Genomic DNA, 11,122 nt, shown 5'->3' on the forward strand with positions numbered 1-11,122 from the left:
CGAAATATATAATTAAAGCAAATAATATTTTTAGGGTTTAATATTCTTAGGGTCAGCGGTCTGATGGACCTTGTCTGACTTCGTCAAGCATTGAAGGATAAGCCACAACAACACAACTTCGTAGATAGCAAGAAACTTTAAGATAGTCACAACAGATAACAACAAATGAATTATTATAAACACGCATTATTTTCTTTTAATTTAAACCAGGCAGAATTTTCTGGTAGATCTTATATATTTCTAAACTTTATAATTGAAATGATACTTCGCTTACTTATCTATTACAAATAACTGAACAAATGACTAATAATACATTGTAACAAGCTCAAAATGTGTTTTAAAGATTTTTTTTAATATTTTCAGGGATTCAGAAGACCGAAAGAATATATTGTGACACAGGGTAATATTTAATCCATATCAAGTATTTCGAAAACTATAAAAGCATTCTTTAATATTTTTTGAATTTTTTTATTCACTTAAATTGCAACAAGCTATTTTTTTGAAAAAGAATGATTTATTGTGTGTATTTTACCATAATAAGTTATTTGATGATTAATTTATTTTTAAAGGTCCATTAGAAAACACCGTACTAGATTTCTGGCGAATGATTTGGCAAGAAAGCGTTCCAGTCATTATTATGATTACAGATTTGGTAGAAAATGGAAAGGTATTGTTTTGTGTGATTGAAAAAAATTATGTGATTTATTACATTTTGTGCACATTGTGGAATTTCGGTATAATGTTCGAAAATTCTCTTAGCAAATCACGCTTGAGATCAGGTATCATTATTTTATTAAAATATTTAGAAAGGTTTCGTTTTAGTTAAAACACCTATTAATGGTTGTTTGCAAGTTTTATTTTCATGCTGTTATACATTTAGAAAGTTAACATTTGCAGTTAGAAATTGTAAGCATTTATCACATATGTTACCTCTATAGAACCAATATGTATGCATGTTGTCGGTACTGAATTGCTTACTTATCTGTTACAAATGTAACAATATAGCGAAAGATATTTGTGTATAGATATTTATTTCTATGAAATTTCTTTTGTTAAATTATCTACTTAAAATATTTTAATAATAAACGCAATAAATTAAAAAAATTCCAGGTAAAATGTGCTAAGTATTGGCCAGAGGATTCGATGGACAAAGGGGATTTTCAAATTCTTTTAATTCACCATGAAGAAACATCTGATTTGATGATACGAACGATGCTCATCAGAAAAATTGATGTAAGCTATTTGTTTTTTTAAAATTTTGAAGTACTTTTCAGCTTTTTCTTTGACTTTGAAATTTTCTTTTAAATAAAATAACGAGCTCTGTTGCAATTGCAAAATTATTAAAAGCGAAATTGAAAAAAAAAAAAAAAAACATTCATTAAAATGGCCTGATTTGTAAGAAAATATTAGGCTGCTTGTGAGTCGCTTTTTAAAATACCCTATTAGTGTTTTATCACTGGTGGATGTGTCACGTAATTCGTTTCAGGGGTAGGTGGATCATGGGTTAGAATCCTCTTAACGTCTGACTAACCATGGAAGGTCTTCTAGGTTTTCTTCTGATGTAATACAAATGCTTAAGTTCCATCAAGAGACCTCTGCAAAGACTAGTTTGACCCAATGCTTGATCCAGGAGTTCCTTCGTCTTCTGAGTTGAGTTTAAAGGCAATGGAGTTGAGCATTGATAGTTCGTGAACTCAGAATCGGGTTGGCTATTCAATACTGGTTATGCAATAAAATAAAAAAAAAATTGAGGAAGAAAAATTATTAAAAGTTTGAGCCAGTAGAATTGTGGTGCATATCCACAATGGTGATTTGATTTTTCTTTACGTTTCAAAATAAAGCATGGTTAATCAAAACCACATTGTTTAAGAGATACAAACTATTGAAATGTTAATGTTTTATATTATCGTCAGAAATAAGTGGGGCAGTTTTTATCCCACTGCCCTGAAAGGGTAATAGGGTGTCCCGAAATTCCTACAATATTTTAACCTTGAGTGATTTGTGAAGTGAAAAATTGCCAACAAAAAAAAAAAAAAAAGCAACAGCTGATTCCAGAGTTCTAAAAAACTTAATAGTTGCACGAAAGAACGGCCCATTTTCATTGTTCATCAATATATTGAGCATTATTGTGTCGTTCACCAGATTACCTGTTTTAATGATCGGATTATGTTTCTCTGATCATGCGATTTTATGCTGATGAACTGTTATTGTGGTGGGGTTGTAGTATTAATTTTGTGTAAAGGAACCCAAGATAAATTATACTTTGAAGGGTGATATTAAGTGACGTATCAACGAAATTCAACCACATTTATGCGAAACAGTAATTAAAAATCACATTAAAAAGAGTATATCAGGTACCTTACAGTAAAGCCTCGTAACCTGATATACTCTATAGCTCTATTCTTTGGTACTCTATACTCTATTCAAAACTCGTTGGTACTCTGTGCTACTACTACCTGGCACACTCTATACTTAGTGAATACATAAAAAGCAACAAAAACTGATTATTATATTGAATAAAAGTTTTAAAAAAAGTTATAATTATATCCTGCAAAACGGTCAAGATAGTTTTTTTAAAAATTTGTTTAGATTTTCTTTGTTTATTTCAAAATATAATTTCATCTATTCTGTTTCAGGAAATACGAACTCACAGAGTTATCCAGTATCAGTATACGGGCTGGCCTGATAGAAATGTTCCAGTGAATATCAATAGTTTCATAAAGTTCATGAAAAAAGTCCGTGATGATCACCCTGTTATGAGTGGACCTATGGTTGTACATTGCAGGTCTATAGTACTTTCTTATCTATCCATCCATTTTCAGCAGGTTTTGGATGTTTTCAGTACAGTTTCGATAGTTTTCGATAGCGTTTTTCATTTTTCTCTTTTAAATATTAATTTCTGATCCCAGATCTGTTTACTTTTCTCACTTAACATGAGAAGATTTTAAAAATGCATATTATAAATGGTCATTACGGTACACCTTATTATTGGGCTATATAAAATTATGTATGTTTCAGTGCTGGTGCTGGAAGATCAGGTTCATACGTTGCAATAGATGCTTTGAGTCAACAAGCCGCTGAAGATCGAAGAGTAGACGTCTTCCGATTCGTTAACAATGCGAGGCACCAACGAGTACACCTTGTTCAAACCCTGGTACTGTACTAAGTTGAATTCTGAAATTAACTTAAATATAGTGATCAATCTCTCCTTTTAACTACCATTTCAATTTTAAACCAAAGTCGATAACTTTTTTTCTTAGAAATAATTTGCAATATTCACAATTGTGTTATTAGGGTAATACTGAAAACAATGAGTGACTCGAAAATCTCTGATTATTAGAAAATCAATCTAAGAAAAACGAATAGAAATGTACTGTTTCGTGCATTCTACTGGAAAAGTCAGACATTTACTTTCACGTAATTTCAAAGTTAGTCAGCAGATGGCGCTACTGACTGAAAAATGTATAAAACAATGTTTTCTATTGCATGGCAGATCATTCCAATTTTAATCTTTGTACAACACACAAAAAAAAGCAGACTCTGCAATTTTTGTTCGTAGTCTGCAGCATATTGTTATTGCGAATAGCGTTTTATTATACCATTGTTTTATTACACCATTGTTTTATTATACCATTTTAAATTATTTTGAAGTTTAATTTAGTTGGAGACCCAACTATCTGGTTTCCTACGAGGAACACAGGAAATCGAATATCGCTTTCCGTATTTGAATAAGTTTTGGATATGTTGTATATTTTGAGTGAAGATTATTCTGCTAATTTTGCTTTCTTAAGGATAACAAACATTTAAAATTTGAATTATCAGTGTTTTCTAATTCAGAATCTTGAAAATAGATTTTAATTGACGTAGTTAACTAAAATGTCACACATTTTTACAGGAACAGTATGCTTTCATATACGAAGCGTTGATCGAAGCCATTCAATATGAAGATACATCAATTCCTCTACAAAATATCAGTTTGTATTTAAAGGAGTTGAATTATATGTGCACATTGGATCGACGAGCTTTAATTTTAAAGCAGTATAATGTAAGTATATTTACAATAATTTAGTTCATCAAATTATAATTCATCAGATTTTGTTGTTAACCCATAGGAACCCATCTCCATATTATTTATGACAGCAGTAAATTATAGTAATAAAACTGCTAATATGTTTATTGGCATTTATAGTAAGTAATACATTTATTAATATTGGTACCAAGATACTGTGCAAGGAGGTACTTAGCAAATAGGTTTCTTACGGACCACCGAAATGAATAATTAGCGAAAAAAATTGTTGAATGACTTTAAAGAACTGATCCCGAGCAGCAACATTATATACCAAATGATGCTGAATATAAATAATTAATTCCAAGAGAAGCGGTTAGTTATTACCTGATTAAAACCTTCATTCGCTTCGAAAATTCGTGAAAAGGAAAGGAAAAAAAACATGTTTCAAGCGCATCAAAAATAGGCGCTCATTTTCAAGACTGCACAGACATGAATGAGAAGAAACAAAAGTGATCTAAAATATGAAACGTAAAGTTGCTGACGAAAAATGCAAAAATGAAGAAAGTTTCTTTTTTATGTATTTTTGAAGCAGATGAAGTTTTTAATCAGGTGGATAGTAATATTTATTTTGATTGGAAGAACTTCTATAACATATTTTACTTAATACAATTGCACAAAGCCAGAGAAAAAGCATGAAATAACCAAGGGAAAAAATTGGACTTGTTTTCATTTAATTTATTGCATCTGTATTCATTGTGTGCATGATTTCCTATCGTTGATCAATACTGATTTGTTAATTATTTACTTTTTTTTCCCCCGGTATGAAGAACGGGCTTGTTTTAAATAAAACTTTTTAAAATTTAGTCAATCATAAATGTTGTCTTTTAAGATTCAGTTATAATTCATAGCACCTTTGAATTGTGAATTGTGCCCTATTTGAAAGAATCGGAGGTCTGATATTACGAGAGTTTAGTATAGTAAACACAGTTTTAAATATTTTATAAATTGAATTTACCATCTCTCGATGACGATAATTAAGAGAACATAACACTTTCTTAGTAAATATACGAATATAAAGTATTTAATTCTTATGAAAATAGATTACGATTTGCATTACTCACTTAGACCAAACTTACACGTGGGTCTTTTTGGCAACGAACGTGCTGATCAGTTGGCAAAAGAAGGTACTTCCATCTCCAAACACGGCCCTCACCTACTCTGAATTATTTTCTATCCGCAAATCTAAAGTTAATAAAGATTGGCTGGTTCCACCGGATCACAATTGTTATTCCCGCAAGCGTCCTGGAGGAGCCCTTGACTTTCAGGGTACACGTGCCGACCAAACCGCTACCTGTAGATTTGTCAGTGGGCATACTAAGAGCCTCACTTTCTGTGGACAAATTAAACTTTTTCAAACTAGAAAAAAGTGCAACTCCATCAAGGCTAGTCCTCACAATCTACTTGATTGCCTGGATTTCACCATGGAAGAGGTTCTTGAGAGACCTCTCCTTTTCCTCGATTCCTCACGGCCTCATGGATCTGGTATAGCTCCGATATCCCATCTGGGATAGTAACAACAACAACAGATCAAACTTAAGCGTTAAAAACTACATTAGATTTATAAATGAATTTTAAATTATTATGAAATATTGACTTAGATTTTAATGACTTTAATTAATTTTTTTATTGATTTATTTGATCACAATGTTTGTAAACTTCAAACAGAAGCTGAATCGGACGCAGAAGAAAGTGGATGTCAGCCGATGCTCAAAAGCTTTGTCAGAAAGTAACGTGTTTAAAAACAGAGACCCTCTAACCGTGCCAAGTAAGTTCATTTGAACGCTTGAATAAAGTTGAAAATTTTGGGGCAATATGATAAGCCACACTTTTTACCAAAAGTGACATTTTTTCACCGAACTCTTTCCAGATAGGTACTTTATGAGTTTCTGGAATTTTCACTAGATAGCGAAACAGAAATGCATCATTTAAACTACAATAGAAATTGTAGTGTTTTTCACCAAAAATGGTTCCTTAAAAACTGCGTTCTTGCATAGTTCGAAAATATGGCTTATCATAACTTTGCCCCCGAAGCTTTGCACTTTATTTAAGTTGTATGCCTATTTTTTTTTAAATTATTAGTTGCATAATGCATAGCTTTTATTTCTTGCTAGTCTTTCACAATGTCTGGTAATTAAATTGAAATTCATACTCTGATTTACAATGGGAAAAAAGCGAGAAGTAAAAACTCCTTTGCAAGATTTGATTAACAATACAAATTGTAATTTTAATTTCCGAATAATTGAAATATTATTAAAGAAAAGGAGAATTAAAAATGTCTCTTTTTTTCTCTACACCAAAGAACCAAATCCTGCTGTCACATACGATTTAAGATATTTCAATCACTTTAATCGATTCAGATATGTCACAATCGATTTCAGATATGTCAATGACTCTTTTCCGCTATAAAATTCCATTAAAGTTCAGCAACAATTTTCTAATTAGCAGACATTTCTACGATTTAAAAAATTTTGAGCCAAAAAATTTTTTATTGTAATAATATTCCATCAAAGTTCAGCAGCCATTTTCTTTTGACTTTTTCCTTTAAAAATTTTTAAAAATCAGAATTATACGAGACTTTATAAGTTCTTAGTAAATCTAAAAATTATGTTCATAGAATCGAAAAATTTTTGTCTTTAGAAAGCGCTATTCCACATTAAATAGTTGATGAAATTTCACCAGTATCGTCATGGTCGATTGAAAAAATAAACTTAAGTTTAATTAGAAAAAAGGGAGGAAATGATTTTCGCTAAGTAAATAAACACTTCCATTTAAAAATTCAGCAAAAATGTAGACCTAAGTCTAGTTAGATGAAGTTTATGCATGGTACATCCTGTATGCTCTTGTTCTTGAGACTGTTTATAATTGGGTAAATGATTTTAAACTAATTGGATAAATGATTATGATTTAAAGCCACACGCATAGTGTAAGGTACAGTGTTTTTAATTTTGAACGGAAAAATTTGATAAAATGTGTTCCACGTGTACTGAATAATAAATGCAAAGCAGGTTTGGCGTTTTTCTTTCCGCAATCTCATCAAGTTTCTACGTCATGACAGTGGATGAGACACGGGCACACTAATGCACTCCAGAAATAAAGGTACAATCGAAATAGTGGTAAAACACAATCTAAGAAATGGTAGGGGAGGAAGTCGGAAATGTGGCAAAATCTGTGCCATGTTTAAGTGGAGAATATAACGCAATGATGCGTTTGTTTCTAAGTCTGGTTTGAAGTTTTTTAATCACAATCTCAACTTATTTTCTGCTTTGACATGACAGTGGAAGGGACATGCATACACTATTTCGCTACGAAAACAATGAAGCAGTTGAAATGGTGGATTTTTAAAGGGGATCCAGCTCCGAAGAGTCATTTGACGGTGACTAAGACAGTAATTTTTTTAAAAAGCAATTTTTTGTAAAAAAAAAAAAAAAAAAAAAAAAATTTCACCAATCTAATAGAAATATTTCTGCATATGAAGATGTAAATAAATAAGTTTCGTTACATAAATGTAAATAAATAAATTACACTTATAAATTGAACTCCTACTACGCCAAATTTCTATACATATAAAGAAAAGAGAAAAATTCACTTAGAAATTTTATTGTAATAAATTTAAATCATAAAACAATTTTTTATTTTATTTTAGGTGATTCTTCTCGGGTGGTTCTTGAAGTAGACGATGAAGAAGATGAAGAATATGGAGACTACATAAATGCTGTTTTCGTCGATGTAAGTTATATTTTGAATATATTCAGAAATAATCGAAATAATCGCCTTTGCGATTCAATTTAAACTACTCGTTAAGAATTTGTTTGTGCAAATCCAACACATTGCGATGTTGATTTCAGCATTTTACCCATGTTCGAGTCTGTGCTCTAGATTTTCTATGGGGTGCAAGTCAGGTGATTTTGCATGCCTATCAAGATGCTACAGGATGTGTCAGTGCTCATAAGACTAGTCACATATTGTTCAAGCCCAATAAAAGTTGCTACTTGTTTGCTGCTCTTAGTGGTAGCTGAGTGATACGAATTCTGCTCCCGGCTGGCACTGTACAGTGCTTACGAAAAACATCATCAGTCGTAGACGGGTTAAAGGTTAGAATCCATTTGCTATCCGACTAACCCTGGGAAGTTTTCGTGGATTTCCTCTCTATGTAAAAAATGCGTGTTACTTCCATCAAGAAGTCCTCCATGAAGAGTAGTTTGTCCGAATGCTTGACCCAGGAGTTCCGTTGCCTTCTGGATTCGGTTCAAAATTACAAGGCTACGTAGATTGATAATCGTAAATTTAAAATTCGGTCGGCTGTTCAACTCTGGTTTATAAAATAAAATAAAATGATGCTTTTTATGATTTCTCTGGGAATGAATAGTGCTTTGTTCGATTAGCATATGAGTGACATTTTTCTTACAAAATGGAGATTGTTGACAGATTTAATTTTAATATTTTTAATTTTAATATTATTAATTTATATATTAGGGTTACAGGAAACAGAAGGAGTTTTTAGTGACACAAATGCCTCTGGCTCACACTGTTGAGGATTTCTATCGTCTCATATATCAAAACAGGTCAACCCTCATACTCATGCTTAACGGATGTGACGAAAGCGACGAGATGGTAAGAATGTTATGAAATCGGTCTTTAAATTATAGGTTTCCTTTAAAATTTCATTTTGAAAGTAAGTCTTTGTAAAAATATTGTTTCATGATTGAGAATTTAATTTTACACAAAATTTATAGCTATTTATGAAGCTTCGATAAAATATTTATTTTCTCCTATTTATGTTAACGTTTAGATTAAAAGTTTGCAATAAAATTCAAGCGTTATCTTTTTAAATTGTATTCGTTTGGAAATTTGATGTTTTTATTAGCTCGTAGTTACTACACTAAGCAGTTAACTTGTATCTTAGAACTCCTAAACTTATCGGTACTGAGTTAACTTGGATCTTACAGATTGATAATTAATAGCTTTTAAGCTAATTTGGATCTCGTAATTTCAAAAATAATCGTTCTTTTACTAACTCGTAACTCCTTAACTGATTGGTCCTGAATTAACTTGGAACTCCTAAAGTAATCGATCTTAAGTTAGTGCTCGTATCTTCTGAACTGACTTACAAGTTCGTTGATTTATCAGTAGGAAAAATATTTTTATATGAGAATACCATATTTAATTATAAATCAATTTCGAAGTTTTTATTTTCCTCGTTATTCTCCAAACCGCAATTACAGCTTCTGTTCAAGAAGTCTGAAAAATTGAGTTAAATGATATGCCCCACTTCATAAATTACTGCGTTTGTTTTCTTAAACATGGCTTTTGAGCTGTGTCCATTTTTTAAACACTCACTTTGAGCTGTGTTCAGTTTCTTAAGCACGCATTTCTTGAAAAAACACAACACTCTTGAAATGTATGCTTTTATTTTTCAGAAATAAATAATAAAACGCATGCATTTTCAGAGTCTAAAATTAATATTTAAATAAAGAAAAAACAGAAACGCTGTCAAAATAAAACGAATCACTAGTGAAGAAGAATTGTTTGGAAGCATTAAAAAAAGACTGATTTCTGAAGAAAACAGACGTTGAAAGGCATTAATTAGATATATTTCCAAGTTTTTTCAGTTTTTGAAAATATTACAAAAACATGTATTAAAGGAGGTGATTATGAACACCGTACATAAGCCTATTATGCAATTTCTTTTTTTGAAAAAAATTTAATTTTTTTAGAGTGTTGGTATATATTGGCCAGAACTCGGGGAATGCAAATGTGGTGACTTCTACATCGAACTCATGGCGTTTGAAGAGCAAGGTGATTTCGTCATACGCGTCATGAAGGTGACAAATTTGCGAAAGGTAAAAGAACAATTTTTGATTTCAAGGTTTCCTTCTTTATGTCATTTGGTTTTTACCTTTTTTGCTTTTTTATGTTGTTTTCTCTTTCTTATTTGTTTAATTTGAAAAATTTTAAATATCATTCATCTCGATGATTATGTTCAAATTCAATACGAAGTCAATGTAAAACTGAATAAATTACGAATTTCGTTCATTATTTCTATGGTAATGTAGAAATTCTATGCTTTACCCTCATAAAATCCATATCAATATCAAAATGATGAATAAATAGGTATTTATTCATCATTTTGATATTGATAATTGATTATTGTTATGCTGAAATTCTACATAAAATCAATGTAAAACTGAATCAATTACAATCTTTATTCATCAATTTGATGGCTATGCTGAAAAACAATCAATATAAAACTGAATAAATTTCAGTTTCCATTCATCATTTTGATGATTATATCGAAACACTGAGTTATATAGAATAGAATATATGATTTATTTCATTTATAATTTTATTAGTGGTGTTAAATTCCATACGCAATCAATGTAAAAACGAACATATTACTAAAATAATTTATTATTTCTATGTTTGCGCTGGAAATTCATGCACAGTCAGTGTAAATTATTTGTTTTACCGTAGGTAAAAGACGAGCCTTTGAAAGTGATTCAACTTCAATACAATGGATGGACCTCTGAAATGAAACCTAAATCTGTGTTGAATATGATTGAGACAGTCAATGTTTGGTATAAAAGAGCCCTCGAGGGACCCATTACTGTTCATTGCATGTGAGTAAACCAAATATTTTCACTTAGCTTCCCCATTTAGTTTTTTAAATAACTGCTACAAGAAATTTTTCTTACTTTTTATAAGTTTTTAAAAAAATCGCTTGAAATTTATGGAATAATTCGATATGTTTCTTTGTAAAACATGGGAATTTCTCAAACAAAACATTGGTTGGAATCTCTTCGAAATGAACAAACACGTGTGCTTATTCCATTTGATCTGAATAGGCTGAAGTTCCACATTAAGGCTGTTTTTCGAAAGCTCTTTAATCGCATTAAAATATGTTTTTTTTAATGAATAATATTCTATTTTCATACCTGCTGTGAGTTCGCAACAGGTACTCATGACTGTTAGGTCATGTTTATTCTATCTTTAAGAAGCGTCCTCTGTGTAGTTCTGAAAATGGTGCAAAATGTCAATATGGAGAAAAGCCACAGT

The 11,122-nt window shown here is 31.0% G+C and overlaps 1 protein-coding gene across 1 annotated transcript in view; it reads left to right on the forward strand.

Annotated features, from left to right (window-relative positions):
* Positions 1–11,122, forward strand: part of LOC107442968 (receptor-type tyrosine-protein phosphatase mu) — a 78,973-nt gene that overhangs the window by 60,794 nt on the left and 7,057 nt on the right. Inside the window, exons 34-44 of the mRNA XM_043042206.3 lie at positions 364–400; positions 570–667; positions 1,111–1,233; positions 2,637–2,785; positions 3,019–3,154; positions 3,896–4,045; positions 5,735–5,834; positions 7,713–7,795; positions 8,543–8,680; positions 9,784–9,909; positions 10,541–10,686. Coding sequence (XP_042898140.2) covers positions 364–400; positions 570–667; positions 1,111–1,233; positions 2,637–2,785; positions 3,019–3,154; positions 3,896–4,045; positions 5,735–5,834; positions 7,713–7,795; positions 8,543–8,680; positions 9,784–9,909; positions 10,541–10,686 — 1,286 coding nt within the window. The remainder of the gene's footprint in view (positions 1–363; positions 401–569; positions 668–1,110; positions 1,234–2,636; positions 2,786–3,018; positions 3,155–3,895; positions 4,046–5,734; positions 5,835–7,712; positions 7,796–8,542; positions 8,681–9,783; positions 9,910–10,540; positions 10,687–11,122) is intronic.

This window comes from Parasteatoda tepidariorum, chromosome 2 (assembly GCF_982258835.1).
Source record: "Parasteatoda tepidariorum strain Cologne lab strain chromosome 2, Ptep-v5.0, whole genome shotgun sequence".
Lineage (NCBI taxonomy): Eukaryota > Metazoa > Arthropoda > Arachnida > Araneae > Theridiidae > Parasteatoda > Parasteatoda tepidariorum.